Raw genomic sequence first — 17996 nt, 5'->3', positions numbered from 1 at the left:
ACACAGTTAGTGCCACATATCCGTTTCAGAGGAAGGCGAGTTTACGATCTCACGATAGAATAGAAGCCGAGCAACAAACCTGCACTGGGGACTTCTAGAGGCTCTCCATCAAATGGTTTCCCTTTCTGACTTCCCGTTTCCTTGGATAGCTGAATCTGGACACAGTCGTGAGCATTGGAATGTTTTCCGGTTGAGGAACTTTGATTAAGCTGATTTGTAAAATGTATAGTAGATGGCTAAACGCTGTCTAGCTTTGTTAGCTAAGCTAACAACTCAATTCGTCACATATACACGGTTAGTAAATAGCCTGTAGGTGCAATTCCTGTGCTCCGGTTTTTTCCAACTAAGTAATTTTTTTGCACGTTTCGGTCACTCTCTAACAGACTGGAATAATATGTGATGTTCATGGAGCTCGTTACGGGCACCTTACAGTACCATAAGATGGGAAAAAATACTTCAAACTTTTTGGGAGCGCATGTTTTTAGCTGTCAGTCATTGAATGGGGATCACACAGGATGAGACGAACTGCCTTCATCGACGATGTCGCTCACCTTCTTAGGAAAGTACTGTAGAATGCCAGGTCATTTATCATAAGCGTGTTGCGCTACGGACCATTTCCCCAAGCATGTCTGACACGGAGAGCTCCGATTTTTTTTTTGGCTTGGGAGATCCAATGTGGCTCTGCATGGTCACACTTTTTATTGCATCGTTGGTTACGTTACTGTTGTACCTAGTGCAATATGTCCAACACGGTTATCTAGCGAACGGACCGAGACCGGCGCAAAACAATGCGTCAAAGGAAGAAGCGGACGCACTGTTGGAATGGATGCTGTCATTGCAAAGCTGGAAAAGTCAATGGAAAGAAGCTTGGTGCAGGGCGCTGAACAACGAGTCACGGAGGTCTGGGGTATGTGGACCTGTGCAAATAGGTGCTCTGCGTATGTCGTTCTGAGCTCTGCAAGAATAACCACAATATTGTCACTACTAGCCCCTTTACTGCTGGAGACTGAATTCAGTCCAAGTTACAATGTCCGTGTAATAGGCCATTTAAAATGTTGCATATCTTTTTAAAACCCTAGTTTTTTTTTAAGGTTGGTCTCATGCTTGTGTATCTCTGGAATGATGTAAAGATCCAGAAATGTTGAGTCCACTCGCATATGTCGTTTCCTAGTACTTTGGTATTCTTGTTGCGTAGTGATTGCAACGCAGCTTTACGTTTTCTTTATTTTGTAAATGTTACATCCTAGGCTTGTGACCTTTTTTACGATTGGACGACCAAACTAATGGCATTTACTGCTATTTAATATGTTGCCCATGCGTCCTTGCTCCTGACTGCAGTATGTTTGCCAATCATTGCCTCCCAGGGTAATTTGTTGATGTTATTTGATGAGGATGGCCTCCATTCAGCAGACCTGGTGGTCAGTCAAGTCTGTAGCTTCCAGAAGTCTTCTGGACACAAGGTAAGCTTACCCTATTTTCTTAAGGTTAAAGTTAGCCGTGTTATATATGTAGTACTTAAAACAGCCTTGTTGGGGGTATTTCAATGCTTTCATTTGATTGATGTGATCATTTATGAGCCACTATCCTTCATCAAATATTGCAGAAGGTCGGAGGAGATTTCTGGATCAATTGAGCCATTGTTGAATGCCAGTGCCACGTTCCCCTCCTCCTTCCAGGCCCACATAAAGTTAGCATTAGTTTTTCAAGGACAGTTTTGTTCTCGTTAACATTAAGCATGTTTATAAAAGCAACCACTCAAGACTGATGGTTCCCGTTTCTTCCCGTATGCATGCTTTTGTCATATCATGGCCCCTTAAGGTAATCTACTCCTATTGTTCAATAATGAATTGGGAAATTAGCTGTTTTGCAGTTTCCTTTTGTAAGAGGTTGCTATTTTGTCACTTTTTTCACATTTTATCAAGGCATTAAATCCTAATCAAAACCACATGCGAGGATACATATTGGAGTAAGCTCAGTTCTCAGTTAACACATTTTATTTTTTTTCCGTTTATGGAGGCCACAGTTGTAAATTGCAGTTTCATTGAGAATTATTTTGAATCTATAATAATCTAGATATTTCATCCATTCGATGTTTGTGTTGGTACATAGAATTTAATGTAAGGCTTCAATGTGGAAGGTTGAACTTTTTCTTTTACATGACTTATTCAGACACAGAGAACATGACAGTAGGCTGACAGCTTTAGAGTTGTGGCTGCCGGGGATTGTTGCACGAACTTGGGCTTGTTTTACTTGCTGAGTTAATGTGGTTTATGATGTAACCTGAATTCAGACACCTGGGGCTTTGTTATTAGTTAAATGGGGTTTAATAAGTAGCAACCCTCTAGACCCTTGTGTGTATCAAGTATTCTGAATTGTTGTCCAAAACAGCACTCGTGAGAAGGGGAAATATCACCTGACACCTACTTTGTATGCTCCAAAATGCATGCTTACGCAACCCCACTACAGTCAAAATCATTGGTCTTTTTTGTTAAGATACAATATCATCTTCTTGCATAGAAACAAAATGAACAGTGCCCCTTTGGTATTGTTCTGTATTATCATGTACTGTCGGAAAGTGTGTGTAATGGGTAAGACTACATATCTTACCTTTTTTTGTTTTCGCATGGCTTGAAATAACCCGTATCAGCCAAATCATGCTTACATTGCTAAACAGTAAACAGTTCATGTTGACATGGGCCTCTCATGTAGCTAGGTAGGAGAAGCGTTGTTCTAAAAGGCCTTGTTTCGTTCAACAGACCGCTCGCTGCAAGCTGGTGGGGGACAAGCTTCAGTTCAGCCTCAATACAAAGTCCCCGTCCTCGGCAGAACCACGCCCCTACACCGTTGAGATCGCTCCCCTCCAGATACAGGTAAACACACCACCAACCATCCATTTAGCAGCCCGAACGCGCTCATTTGGGTCTTTGACGTCACGGCTCCTAAACAGAGGGTCACCTTAACAGCGGGGCTGGGCCACTCTGAAGTCACTGGGAGCTTCTTTTAATTGGCAGGGCTGTGCTGTTGCTGCTACTACTGCTGATTCATTGAACAGTGGCAATCTCGTCTTGTCTCACTGTTGGCAGGAGAAAAAACATAAAAATGCTTGCCCTAGGCAAATGCCCGTAAGAGCTCCATTTAGATTGCTGCCAGACCCATAAAGTGGGCTTTTGGCAAAGGATGGCTTTGCTCGCCTGTTCTGTCCTTTCACCCAAAGAAATTGTTCAATCACGTATAGGTAAGAGCTGAGGTTACTCTCTGAAAATCCGACATGCTACTGGGCAGGTGTTGTCTGGATCAAACCAGCTTTAAAAGGCTCAAGCATCGTATTGCTGATTTCAGGGTTCAAGTACCGTGGGACCAAAAACAATGATGTAATGTATAATTAACCTATGTGCTTTTTTTCAAAAATGTTTGATTCAGACCTGCATTTGAATCGAGTCCTCATGAAGGGCACGCATAGCTGGCGTCCCAGTTGAATGACAGCTATTTATAAGCCAATAAGGTGCTTGCTGGCCCGGCCGTTGGCCTAATCTCCCTGTGCTGTAAATACAATGGCAGTGAGCCGCTTGAAGGCTCAGCTCTGGATTGGGGGCGGGGCTTTCTTGTTTTAGCTGTTGATTGATTGGTGAAAGCCTTCCATGCAGTGCTTTCCCCCTCTGTCTGGAGCATTCAACACGCCCACCCCCCTTTTTACTCCTGAGCATCTGTGATCACACCAGAGGTTCCAGTTTGTTAGGCTCTGACTCATGCCCCTGCTAGAACAGTCCTGGCCGGTGCAGGGGCTGGTGTCCCAGGCCTGTGCCTGTGAACCCTGAACCCCTGCTGTTATTCCACGTGAATAATGAACACACACAATGAGGGCGGCCAGCCGCTCTCGCTCTCACTTTGTTTTCAAACAGCGTTGTGCCGTGCTACTGTATCGCGTCATGAGGCCTCACTGCAGGGGATGCTAATAACACAGACATTCCTGCCAACCGCGCACATTTTCTACTTTTGAACCGGAACAAACCAGAGTATGGCCTCCGCCCTATGTCATGGCTTTAAGGGTACAATCTCACTAGAACTAAACTTAGAAGTAACTTCTCTGGTAGATATTTGACCAAGCCCAGCCGCCCAGTGTAGGGCCATCGGTGTGGTTATATTATATCCATGTAGGCATTGGGATCTGATGAGGCCTTTGTTTGGTAGCACAGAGGCGACTGTAGTACACTGCCGGTGGAATCCAGGCATGCTGGCGCAGGAGGTGTGTGTTTGTGTGTGCTTGTTGTTTCACAACCAATTGTGGCCAATAAATAATTCCCTTTTTGTTTCGCTTTGTCCACAGAGGTGGTTCATTGTTCGTCAGTTCCCTTAATACGTTCTTGTTGCTCCGGCCAACAGTATGTCTTTCTTTGGAAAGGAGTTGAGAGGTTTTTAAGCCAGCTTGATTTCATTGTCAATGTTTTTTGTGCCTTTCCCAGTGGTATCATTTCATGGTCTTATTGTAAGAAAGCCAAATCTGGGCTTTTCAAGACATAAAATGTGGAATGAAAAAGTCATGTGTGACAAAAATGACCTTAATGCGAAAGAATCCAGCATGCAGTTGGGTTCACCCTTCACCTGAATCCTTTTGAGTAAAGAACCATAGTAATGACCCTGACCCTTCGCATGTTGTGTGCTTTGTGTTCCCCCAGCTGGACCTTGACCTCCAGGAGGCCGGTGAGCAGGTCAAGGTGGGATGGGGCGTGTCCTACATGGACACACGGGACCTACGGCTCACCCCGAGCCTCACCCAGGTAACGCTGCTCTGAGCACTGTGACTGTAGCGCGACTTTAGGAACGCTTTGAAGCCAAGTGGGTCAGGTGGTTATTGTAGCGGCGGAGGGGTTCGACTCTCAGCCGAGAGCTACCGGGTTCAATCCCCACATGTCCTCCACCTCACCTGTGGACGTCCTCGAGCAAGAAGTCTCCTTGTGTCCGAATTGACGGTTTGGAGCATAGTGACCGAATACGAGTCCAACGAATAGCGACCAAACCATTCTGCAGCCTTTCCTTTTGACTGCAGTTTACCTACATGTGTATCACCACAGCACACGTGGCACAGACATGTTCTCTTCTCCTCTTCAGGACAACGGCACGTCCCCCGGCGGTGGCGAGCTGAAGGACCGGATCAGGAGGCTGCTGTGTGCCGCACGGCCCTCCGTGTCGCTGAGCTGCAGGCCCGCTCAGCCCCCGGGGCTCAAGGTGAGCCCAGCCACCAGCGAGCCACAAGGCCAGGTCTGAAGCCGGGCCTGTGACCCGCCGCTAGGGGTCCATGAATGGGGAATGCCTGGCCTGTGTTTATATAGCGATTTTTTTTTTTTTTACATTTTTTTTTTTTTTAAACTGTGGCCAATCGGCCCTGTACTCTTATAGCTTCCCATTATTGTGCCAACATGTGAGGTAACAGCCCTGCCCGTTGGGAACAGCCCTGCCCGTTGGGAACAGCCCTGCCCGTTGGGAACAGCCCTGCCCGTTGGGAACAGCCCTGCCCGTTGGGAACAGCCCTGCCCGTTGGGAACAGCCCTGCCCGTTTGGAACAGCCCTGCCTGTTTGGAGCCGTTGGGGCTGGGTGTTTCGCTCAGGGCCATTTTGCCCCGGGGATGCGAGCTGTTGATATCTCTCTGATATCTATGAAGCATGACTTTCAAATGTTGAGTCTTCTTGATTATATAGTTCCGATGTTGTGTCTGTGTTGGAACCATCATTATAGTTTCCAAGCCGTTCATATCTGGTGATCCACACTCTGACGTACGTAGTTTTTCGAAGGGGGTAATGACAAACTGCACGCGTCTGCAATCTATGTGTGCATTGCGTAAATAAAGCCCTTGTCTATCGAAGGCGTTTGCAGCCCCGGGCCGTAATTACAGTCAAAACAAACAGGGCACAATGAGTGTGTTTTTCATTCAGATTCAGCTGTCAAAGGCCCTGCATCGCCTGCGCCGTCAGCCATGTTGACCTCGCTGGACTAAAAAGCATGTTGCTACTCCCTTTAGTGGGCTGGGTTTTAAATTTGTCTGAATGCTGTAGGGCTGAGCCCCTATATTTCAATACCCGGATATTCGTTTGTTAGGAAGGTATTCGAATCTCAATTCAATATTCGAATAATGTCCGCCTGCGACGTTTACAGGCAGTGAAAGAGACTCCCTATGAAGGGATTTCTTTCTTTATATTTTCTTCACAGAATATTCAGAATTCGTTTGGAAACCTAACCAATATCCAATGCATCCTACCGTTTTAAAGTTTTCAGTTTTGACAATGAACGCAGCCTTGCCCGGATGAAGAAGTAGAGGTTTATCATCCGTGTTGGCGGTCACGTGACCTCCTCTCTTCCCTGTTGTGTTTCTGGAAAGCAGGAGTCATGCAACAAGGTGTTGTCTCCCCCCAAACCACCCCGGGCACACGAATGGAAGCTGCTGGTCAAGAACTTCCGGGTCACTCTAAATCAGGACGGAGCATCTGCAGGTGGGGCCCATTTGTTTTTGTTTTTGTGGGCTTTTGTGTTGTATTTTGTGACTAAGTGTTTCTTTTGACATGTTTATCCCAGTGACTGCTATGACTTAACCTATTGATGTGTCCAAGTTAAATATGTAGTTGGGTTTTGTTTTAAAATTAATTACAACAAGGCAGGACCAAGGACCAAGTAGATCTGTCCCATCCTTCACCTCCACGTTTGGGCATCACTCTGACTTGCATTATTTTTTATTGGTCTGTAGATGTACAAACATATCACATGACTTACAGAACGCCTCTTGCTCTATTTGGAGCTCCTAGAAAACGCCTCTTCACAGCCTTGACACTTAAAGTTAAAGCTCAACCTTTACTTGTGATGTGGGCCTAACACCCAGATTACATAAGTTTAATATTGAGTTATCATGTGATTTTCTGTTGATTAAGTCCTTGTTACTAGTAACTAATATGTCATATGGGGGGGGGGTATATTCACCTATAACATTGCACAAGCTTACATATTTGCTCACTCACCGCAACTTTCTGCATGAAATGGACATTATTCACGCTTCCCCTCGAGTTGGACCAATTATTTTGCTTCCAACAAAAAATATCACGTCCAACAACAAACTCCCTTCCATCTCTGTGCTCATGAATAAGCAAGGATGTCTACGTAGTCCCGCGTTTAATTACTTTTGATGAAGGATTTGGATTTGGATATTTTCTTTCAATTGTATTCCCGCAACATTTATCGCAGTAAACCCACAAAAAGCATTGCATATTCCTCCGGAAATTATGTTTTCTTTTGGGCATGACAATCACGGGAAAAAAAGCTGAATCCTGAAAGGCTGACCAAGCTAAGCCATGTACTCTAAAAGGAAGAAGACAATCACCCTGATGGGGATGTTACTGATGAGCTCGTGGCCCGGCACCAGGGGCTGAGTCTTCCTCACAGCGACTCCTTCCTGTGTTCCGGTCCTTGCTCACATCTCTCTCAGCAGAATAGATGCCTGGGCCCACTTTGCCCAAAGAGATACTTGGCTCTCGGCTGCTAAACCCTACCCCTACCCCCCCCCCCGTCCGACATAAATGATCCCTTTCTACCGAGGCGAGCAAATTGTTCAATCGTAAAGACCAGGGCGGTTGGCCGTCCCGGTAAATCGTTGTATAATTCACGATCCCGGATACGCTTTTGGCTGACCTCTCCCTTTTCCAAACGACGTGCAAGTGGTCGCAGCGATTTGTGATGTCCCCCTGCATAAGCGGTTTGACCGGAGATCTGCTGCTGAAGATCATTAACTGCTCCTCCTTATGTCATCCTGACCTGCCCTAGTTTTGTCCTGAGAGCTGGCGGGGGTTATTTATTTATATATGGGATCGGTCTGTGTCTGGGGGGATCTTTTGTTGCGGAATTGCTACATGGCTCATGGTTACGTGGAACAGTCTGAACGTTTTAAAAGGGACGTTCAAGCTTGTGTCATCAGTTGACTTCCTTCCCTTCTCTCCCCTCCCTCCATTTCATGATTCCCCTTGTTTATCTACCTAACTCGTCCTTTATTCCTACAGGTCCCTGTGACATGATTTTACCCTGTGTGTTTCCTGTGAAGCGACGGAGAGAAGCCCTTTGTTTTAAACTGGGTCTGTGTCTGTGGTATCCGCAGGCAGCATGAATCCTGTGTGCGTCATGCAGATGGACGACCCTCCACAAAGGTTCTCTACCTCGGTCCAGAAGAACTCCACCTCGCCCTCCTGGGACCAGCCTTTCATATTGTAGGTCCACCTCTATAGTATTGTACTACGGAATAGTGTAGAAAAATAATCCTAATCACTAAAGGTGCTTTGACATTCACTCAGTAAAGACTGTTAAAACCCCCACAATTAAAAGCAGTAGATCAATCAAAGGCAGGGATGCATTAACAAGGACAGTCTATCAATCAATCGATCTACAGGTCTATTATTGTTATATTTATAGCTGTGGTACCACGTCTGGCTAGCCAAGGTATGTTCGACGATAGCTGCAACATCATGCATCTTACTGAAATTGTATTTACATTTGTAGTATTTTCTTCATAATCTTGACTACATCCCGTCCGTCTATCTTCTCTCTGTCTTACTTAGTGAGCTGAATGGGCGTTCGAAAGAGCTCAACATCCAGCTACTGAATGATGGGCAACCTCAAGAGGGTAAGGCGGAATTTCTGTCTGTATGTCTGTTTTGCATGAGACAGAGTGGCGCTTAGCATCCGGTGTTAATTCTACAGGCTGCTTCAAACTGCAGAACCACTAGTGCATGAGTAGCCTTGGATGAATAGCAGTCTACTCTTATACAAATAATAGTAATGCATTCGATTTTAAAGACTCTCTCTGAGTGAAGGACTTATGGCAATCCCAGAGTAACACAATCAGTATTAAATGACTGCAGTAATGTTCCACAAAGTCAGTAGGCATGGATTACTCTTACTGTTGCTCTGTGTTTAGTAGGAAAACCAATGGATTGTACAACTTGTATAATGTAGTGGAGGTTTTTGTCATGATGAGTTGGTACATTTGTCCCGAGGCTTGGGTTACATTTGGTGTTTCTCACTCATTAGCATCCAGTCGGATTGCGCAAAAAGTCTCCAGTGGCTTTAAAGTCCCATCGAGGTCGTTGCTTGGTCAGATGAGCCAGCTCAGCCTGGGAGATGGAAGTGAGCCGTTCACACTCCACAGGGCCCATATCGTCATCACAAACCCTTTTTTTGAGAAAGTGCAGCTCTGCAAATGAACAGGTGCAGGGCGAAGTAGGCCAAAATCTGTTCACCAACTGAAGTCATCTTCCTACCTCCTGTAAAAGTTTGAAACCCTGGTAAAACCACTTCCCGTGTAGCACAAGTTTTGACTGTGTACATCCCCTTTCCCTAGATGCTGCGGATGCATAAAGAACTATAATCTGTTAACACATTTTGCGACTGTAAGTGTAACCTAAAGATTGCAGACACACTGTTGTGTATACTTGACGCAAAGTCACTCATTGTAAGAGGTCTGATCATAAATCAGAGGTGTTTGCACTGCAGTAACTGCCATATATCTGTCCTGTCCTGATCTTTCATTGACATGACAATTGTCACCTTAGCCAAAGAATCGCAAATCTATCATCGCTTTATTTACATAGAGCATTTGTTTAACAAGTGCTGAATTGGTCAACAAAGCCCGTGTTGCTAGAGGGTTGGTTGTTAAATGACACCCATAATTGCCATGCGATGGCCATACTAGCTGGCAGCCTATTGAGGCTGTTGGATAGTGAGAGTGAACAGTGGCGTATCCATCCTGTCCTATAATCCTACTTTAATCGCAGTTCTTGCTGCTCAGTTTCAGTGGGATCCGAGTGTGCGATCAGACTGAAAAATGTGCTGCTTGTGTTTCCAGATTCTTTACTAGGTCAGGTGTCTGTGCCTTTCCATCTGGTCAAGATGCAACCCAAAGGACAACAAACATTTGCACTCATGACCAAAGACCAAGTGACTGGGTCACTGACTACTGAGGTAAGTTGATGTGCAATGATTAATCACGATGCGCTTCTTACCTGACATGTCGGGTGAAATAAAGTTATTGTGCACGTTCATCACATATATTCTTTTTCTGCATCTTTTTATTTTCTATGTAGGGCAATTATCCCCAATCATTGAACTCTTGCTTCCGATTTCCATAATAACCATGAAGTGATGTATGAGCAGCTTATTAATAACCGACCCTCCTTTCTGTTCCAGTTTACGTACCTGGAGCCCAGCGAGGTGCGCACCTGGCTGCCCCCCACCCCGGCCCCGACCAAGCGTGTGGAGATGGACCGCACGGTGATGCCCTGCGGCACGGTGGTCACCACCATCACGGCGGTGAAGAGCAAGCCGGGCCGAGCGCTCTCCACCTCAATCAGCACAGGTACATGTTCTCCGGGTCCATCGCAGTAGCCTGAGGCCCAGAGATTAGCCTGCAGGTTAACCCTGTGTGGGGGAAAGTAGGCAGCATAGGGTTTTAAAGGCTCGAAAACAAGATTAATCTCCAAGTTTAGAGCCGCACCTCGAGCCTTTCGACCGATTTATTTTTAAGTGTTTTTTAAGGGTCTCCGTGGTTTGCAGTAATTTGCGCTCCCCGACTTGTTATATTATAACGACGTGATGGTGCTGCCGCCCGTCATTAGCTGGTGGGATGTTAGGCGCAGGTCAAACCTCATCCGTCTCAAGGTTTGAATGCTCATCATTGAGATTTGATAATCAACTCTTGCTCTAGTGTTGGCTTGCATAACATTTATTTAGCTGAATCCTTTGTCCAAAGTAAATTGGAATAAGTAAATTCATAAATGAAGATACAACCCAAAAAGTTCATGACTCATTGGAGCACATACAATTCCAATTCACTACAGGTTCAAATAAGCTAACTGCTGTAAGTGCTACAATATAGAAACAAGAGATGGGGAGAGTTGTTCCTTTCTTTTGTATTTATTTTTCATCACGGGCCAAGACGCAGTCAGAAAAGATTAGTTCTCATCCTGCGGCAGAAGATCAGTGGGGTCTCAGCTGTACTGATGTCAGTGGGGGGCTCGTTCCAACGTTGTGGAGCCAGGACAGCAGACATCATAATTTAGGTGAGCGGCTGATGGGTTCCTAATTAGTCAGGGAGTAGCAAGTCACGGAGTATAGCGGACATTCCCAGCATACATTCAGTTACGCTGGAAGTTAGATTTTGGTCTGCATGTAAACAAAGAATTACAGACCTGTAGATATTGTTTTTGCAATGCAACGTCTGCCAATCACTTCGAACTGGATTTTCCACATACCTTTCTGAACACGTTCATGCTGTTTTTATAGGTCACTTTGATGCCGGTACATTATGCCGAGGTCTGTTCATGCTTGGCTCCTGATGGAACTCCCTGGTGCATTGCATTCATGACACGGTTGCTGCTATGCATTCTTTGTTGAATGCTATTTATGCAATCGCTGATAAACATGACTTGGCAGAAAAAGCTCTTAGAATCCCTCTCACTAGGACAAAAAAATAACTTGTCTTCTCAAAGCGTTTAATCAAAACGACATGTTTTCCTAAAAATAAGAAAGGCAAAGAATACCAGCTCCTATCTTTGGATGACATGGCCCATATGCCTGGTGGGACACCGGGAAAGTTGGCGAAAAGCGATTACAGTTTCTGTCACGCCTCGGGCAGAAGTGAAACATAATCGCGCCAAAAGCTCCCAGTTTCTGCAGGGGTTACAGTGTCAAACCACACAGGAAGTCATTCCATCCTCCGTCCCCCTCAGAGTCAACCCAGAAGGCCACGCCCACAAAGTCCAAGCTGTCGGAGCGCCGCGTCTCTGAACTGCCGGTGGCGGGGTCGGCGGGCGCCATGGTGAACAAGACGCTGTCGTCGTCGGACACAGAGCTGCTCATGCTCAACGGCACGGACCCGGTGGCGGAGGCCGCCATCCGCCAGCTGCACCAGTCCGCCAAGCAGAAGCTCAAGTCCCCGGTCAAGAAGAGCACCATCATCATATCCGGCATTACCAAGGTAACGGGGTCGGTCCCGGCGGGGGGGGGGGTGGTACTTAAAATGTAATAACAGTTGTTTGAGTCTTGAACCGTAGCTCTTCAGGAGCTACGGTTTGGACGGGAGTCTCTGGGTTTATGTGGTGAACAATAACTATTTAGCAGTTTTGTCTACTGGTAAAAATAACTAACATAACTTGAACTACGCAGCCATGACCATGTCATATTATATAAGGCATGGCTCTCCTCTAAAGCAGCTTTTCATCAATCAGTGACAGCCAAGGTATACAAACGGATTGTGGAATGGATCGTGATATAACCCAGGACGGGGTATAGAGAGTCTCTGTTTGTGGACTTCTATACCACTCCATTCACACAGAGTCCCTGAGTTTATGAGTCAACAGGGGTAGATCAGGCCAAATAGTTGGCCGGTTTTCCCCCCTTGTGTTGTCCAACGAGGACATGCAGCAGCACTTTCAGGGCTGGTTGTGGCATGACTCCTTTTACTGGGAAGAGCTAGATCATTATCTTTTATGTGCTGCAGAACGAATGACAATGTGTTAGTAACTTTCCACAGCCTTTTCCACCTCAGAATTGTCTTTCACTGAACATTAATTTATCCACTTTTTATAGTTTTTAGGCTTAAATATACATTTTCTATAGTCTGTGCCACCAGCCTTTCACTGTGCTCATACAATGTATAGTCGTTTTACATAAGGAAATTACAAAAAGTGTATTTATCCTTTAAAGTTTATATTTTACATAGAAATCAAAGGCCCGTAAAACCATTTGTTTCCTAAAGCTCTGCTGGCCTCTCTCTCCCCCCCAGGCCCCCCTGTCCCAGGACGACGAGCTGGCCCTGATGGCGGACTACGCCGCCGCCATGGACGCCTCCATGTCTGAGGGCAGCTCCAGCCAGGACATGACCGTTGCCATCGCCTCTGGCTCCAGCAGCCCTCCACCTCTGTCAGAGGCCCAGGCGGTCGGCCCCGGTGCACTGGGGCGCCCCCCGCAGGACTGGGAGAGCCAGGCGGGCGACGAGATGGAGAACCTGTCCCTGTCCATGTGTGTGTCTGAGGCCAGCTGCAAGAAAAGCAGAGGTGAACCACGGAGGGACTGGGTTCGCCTGGGGTTTTTTGGGGGGGGGGGGCTATGCATGGATGGTGTTATTGACCTGGTCTTGGTGTACCTCTAATGCTCGTCAAACCTTGCTTCTTTGATTTTTTTTTTTCTACCATGCCATCTTAGAGGAAAACGGCGCTACTAAGCCGCCATTTTGCCCAGACCAGTAAGTTACTTTGTAGATTAGAAAACGTGTGTGTGCGAGAGTATGAAAGAACCTTTTGTGGTGACATGAAATGATTCCTCTGTATCGGCACTGACACATTGAAGCGGGGCTGAACAATGTAGACATGATATGAACATGATTTGGATTATTCATTTAACAATTTAATTTCCTGTCTTGTAAAGTTCATATGCATCTTGACATTGTTGAGGATTAAATTGTAGGTCGTTTGTCATATGCATCGTCATCCAGTTTCTAAACATGGCGAGTTACTGCTAAAAGTACATTAAAATGTAAAAAAAAAAATCATATATTTTTCAGCCCTGGCTAGTAGGCTCTCTAGTATGTAGAAAGTAGATGAAAGATGGTAGGTAGAATATGATAGTCTTATTTAGTAGTATGTTGCACTGAGGTGTTTTTTTATTCACACATTTCATTTTAATAATTTAATTTTTAAGGACAAGCAACACTCTTCTACTTGTTTGTGCACTATGATATGGTTTCATGAATGAAATCATGGCATGGATTCATACAATCATATACAGATGAAAGATTTTACTTTAATTGGGATTTAATGCATAGGAATTTGTGCACAAGTATATTTCTCCAAAATGACATAAAATTGTGTAGTATGGGGTATTACTTAAACTTTTGTACATAAGTGAACACTAGTTTACATATTCCCTTTAAAGTGAACCCCCCCTGTTTCAGCTCATATTCCAAAACCCAGATGTATAAGTATGTGTTTTGGGCTTAGAGTTGTAGAAAGGAGGGGGGCGTGTTTTCTCATGGATTGATCCAATTTCTACTTTTTTAAGCTCTTTTAGTACCTTATTTGTGTATGAGCTTAATAAGGAGCGAATATAAGTTGTGAATGAAATGTGGCATACACCGCGGTGTTATACCATAAGGGCCCGAGAAGCTAAACCTCTCTCCGACTCAGACATCAACACTCCGCTGCCTACATGGAGTTTCACCCATCCATACACCTCGTCAAGGGTGTCCCTTCATCGTAACGTTGATGTACCTTAGAAAAGGAACTTCGACTTCACAAATACAAAGCAACTTGAGTTCGGAGCAGAGTAGAAAGTTCATAAATTGCTAGGGGGAGACTGACCCAAACATAGGATTTTACACCTGTTTTCTCGAAATGAAGATGTTATAGCAGGGACAAACAGCCAAGATATATTGCTATGCCACCCACGTCTCAAAAGAAAAAACGGCCTTTTAAGGTACTCCAGATTCATATACAACAATCTGACAATAAAAGGCCAACTATCTCTTCAATAGCATGCATCTGTGGATGAAGGGGAATATTCTGTGGGACATTTCCAACAGGGTAACATAAAATGACTCACCACAGATCTAGCGTGATAAGTAATGGACAGTCAGACAACAATGGCCTGTCAATTACGTCTAACATAAACAGGCATACACGTCGGGCTGTTATCCCCTGAAAGGTTTGTTACCAATTCCATTGATTCTGAAGACCAGCTTCAGGTCTTGTGGGATTCAGTCTTGACCTAGATTAAGCTTCAACTCACATAAACACAGCACCAAACAGAAGGCAACCGTTCCCCCGAGGACGTGAACAACCTTTACTGGACGGGCTGGGTGTCGGTTGCCTTTCAAGTCTCCCTCTCTCTGCTAGCGTCACTATTAACCAATTCTCCCTTCCTTCGGGACGCAGGCAGCTTCCTCCAGAAGAGCGCCAAGCTGTTCTTCCGCCGGCGGCACCAGCGCAAGGAGCCGGGGATGAGCCAGTCCCATAACGACCTGGTGTACCTGGAGCAGCCGGCGGCCGTGGACCGCGCCCGCCACACCGCCACGCTCAGCCGCATGCGCAGCAAGCTGCTCCCCAAGCACAAGAGCAAAGCCAACGGTTCTACCTCGCCGCCGGGGGGGCCTACGCAGTGACCCCCTCACACACCCCATGCCCACTACAGCACCGCTACTCCAAAGCCCACCGCGACCCTACAGCCCACCCCCCCCCACCCCCTTTCACTATCAGCGCCTCAACCTTGACCTCCCCTACCCCTCCCCCTTCTGTGTGCTCCACGTGCCGGGATAGAGAGGTGTTTTTGAACATATGGGACATGAACATTTTGGGAATGAATGCGATCGCTTACGCTGCGTTCACACTGTACACGTCCGTCGACGGACGGCAAGGGCGTGTCTGACATATGGGTAACGCGATCTGATGTATAGATACATTTTGAGAGCGCCCCGTGCAAAGTGAAGGAGATCCGTCGACGGACGTGTGCAGTGTGAACGCGGTGTTATCAGGCGTCCCACTCCCCCACCACCAATCCACTCCACCCTGCTGAAGTACCCTTCTTAAACCCAGCCTTGTAGACGTGGCGCAAAGAGAGACATACAGGCGCTGCATGGTTTGGTCGACCCTGTGTTGCGAAGAGGGTCTTGAGATTCATGGAAATGCAGAAGCGTAGTCTTATGCATGTTTGATTTTATTTGGACCGTATGCAACGACAACAAGTCATCTTTTAGCAGTTCAGCGGCCTTGTGCTACGCAATATGGCGGACGTGCACGTCTTCACTGTGTACCCCACTGACTCGGGAGGGTGGAAATAATCGTGATTCTCACGGGCTATTGTAGGCCAGTGACGAGGAGTGAAATGGGTATGATTTGCACATCAGCCATGACTTCTTTTTGTCATTCATGAACTTGATGTAAGAGTGCAATGGTGAAAGAGACTCGTATTAGTTGGGAATGTTTTGCTCAGATTCACCTAGTGATTTTATGTGTAAATGGGGCATAAAGGGAGACCGTTGACTCGATCTTTTATTGCAAGATAAGGAGAAAATTATCGTATTGAAATAATCTCAAACACTAGTTGTGTTGGCATTTTATGAAATAAGGAATTCAAGTACATGAATATCAGATTGTACTGCTTGATTGTTAATGTGGCAAATTCCATATGTAATACAATATAAGAACATTTAAAAAAGATGATAACTATTGAAACCTGAGCAGCAAGGACTAATATTAAACCTTTATCCGAATTCATAATTATTATTCATTAATTATTCATGGGCATGGGCTAAGATATTTTGCAATATTGATGAGTCGTAAATGTCACCCAAGAACTTTAATACAAAAAAAGCGTAATTGCAATACATGAAATTGTTACTGTTTCTTACTGTGGGGAATATCGCAGTGTGGCTGTCATTGTCATTTGAATGTTTTATTTCTTATTTGCGGTGTTTTCAAAATGGTTATCCACTTCTTTAGTCTTCCAGGATGCTCTCTCGGACACTACTCTTGTAGATGGGTTTTTCGGTGTGTCAAAGGGAACCAAACAGGCCAGAATGGAGACTTTGACACTACTCTTAAGCCATACAAATTGCAGTGCTTGTTAATGAAACCGGTTCTGTGCTCATTTGCATTGTGTATATTTCCATTGATTTGAAATGTCAATTTCTTTGAATATGTGGTTTTCTTTCTTTTTAAAACAATTGTATCGTGGCTTTGAACGAGCATCGATAGTGAAAACCTTTTTTTGGTAACAGTTGAACGGTTTGAACTTATTTTTATTTTGTTTGTTTTTAACCCAGCTAATGAATGTATTAGTTTCGTGGACATCTCGTCGAGCGATGTTCTTCATGAAAATCTGTTACTTTTAACCAAGGGCGTAGGAACCGGGGGGGACGGAGGGGACGTGTCCCCTCCAATATCGGAGACAGGCGCATTTGTCCCACCTAAAAATTATACCGGATCTGTCAGGTTTCCGATATCCCCCCAATGTTAAACTCATTCCTACGCCCCTGCTTCTAACTACTGTCCGTCCCGTTTTCTCCAACGGGACCACACGTTTGACTGGGAGCGACGACCGATGCACCACAACAGACAAAAGCGGGATGCTCCTCGATGTCAAAAGGATGTTCCGCTCGGTTCAATTCGGGGGAAGCTGGAGCTCACCCCTCCGTGCCCAAGCTCTATGGACACTGTATGGACCGGACCTGAATTAACGCGTTTGATCGGCCAGCGCTCTTTCCTCACAATCGGTCGACTTCTTAATAAGAAGGCCGGGAACATAATCAGAAACCTGACTCAGACTGATAACGTCTGCCTGCCAGGACGTTGTGGCCCAAACGTGCCTGTCGTTCAAGGTGGCCTATTCTGCAGACATGTTTGTTTTCCTTTTTTCTTATCGTACCAAAAGAGGCATTTACAAGGGACTGCTGCCCAACCAAAGCAAATCCTCTTTACAGTGTGGGTGAATTTTTTTTTTTGTCACTAAACTAAGGTCCTAATTTATAGCAAAGTAGCAGGGTGAACACGATTATGCTATTACCAACATTAAGGATTAAATAATGGAGAAATAAATGGATTGCTTTATACATGCAAACTTTCATTGTCCCTTAGGAAATGGCAGCCTGTAAGCTATGCAATTGTAATACATTCAAGCAATGAGCTTTTATGTGATTAATAAACTTCCTTCCCATAACTAACATGTTATTGTATTGTATTTATATTCAGCAATAAACATTGACTCAAGAACCTGTTTCACTTGCAGTGCTTATCACAGATCACACATGATTCCCTGTTCATTTCCATATATAGGCCTAACGATCATTCGTTTTTGTTTTGTTTTAAAGCCATCAACAAACCGGCTCCGTCGGGATAAACTGAAATCCCAACTACTTGCAAACAGTTTTGTAGTGCGCACAAAAACATGTGAGCGTTTGTGAAGATCGCAATATGCCTAC

The 17996-nt window shown here is 45.3% G+C and overlaps 1 protein-coding gene across 2 annotated transcripts; it reads left to right on the top strand.

The window, feature by feature from the left end:
- Positions 1-66: 66 nt before the first annotated feature.
- On the top strand, positions 67-17781 carry c2cd2 (C2 calcium dependent domain containing 2). Of its 2 annotated transcripts, none has more exons than XM_079738555.1 (13): positions 67-907; positions 1365-1460; positions 2757-2870; positions 4674-4775; positions 5107-5223; positions 6375-6483; positions 8130-8238; positions 8587-8651; positions 9873-9988; positions 10214-10382; positions 11755-12002; positions 12810-13080; positions 14956-17781. In XM_079738555.1, exons 1-13 carry the CDS (start codon positions 626-628, stop codon positions 15180-15182), a joined length of 2025 nt encoding a protein of 674 aa, XP_079594681.1. In that variant the 5' UTR covers positions 67-625; the 3' UTR covers positions 15183-17781. The 2 variants fall into 2 exon arrangements, with proteins under 2 accessions (XP_079594681.1, XP_079594680.1); XM_079738554.1 differs by having other exon boundaries at positions 6372-6483.
- The last annotated feature ends 215 nt before the right edge of the window (positions 17782-17996 follow it).

The sequence above is a fragment of the Pollachius pollachius genome (assembly GCF_949987615.1).
Source record: "Pollachius pollachius genome assembly, chromosome: 6".
In the NCBI taxonomy this organism is placed as follows: domain Eukaryota; kingdom Metazoa; phylum Chordata; class Actinopteri; order Gadiformes; family Gadidae; genus Pollachius; species Pollachius pollachius.
The sequence above is the reverse complement of the archived record's forward strand: the minus strand, read 5'-3'. Positions and strand labels throughout refer to the sequence as shown.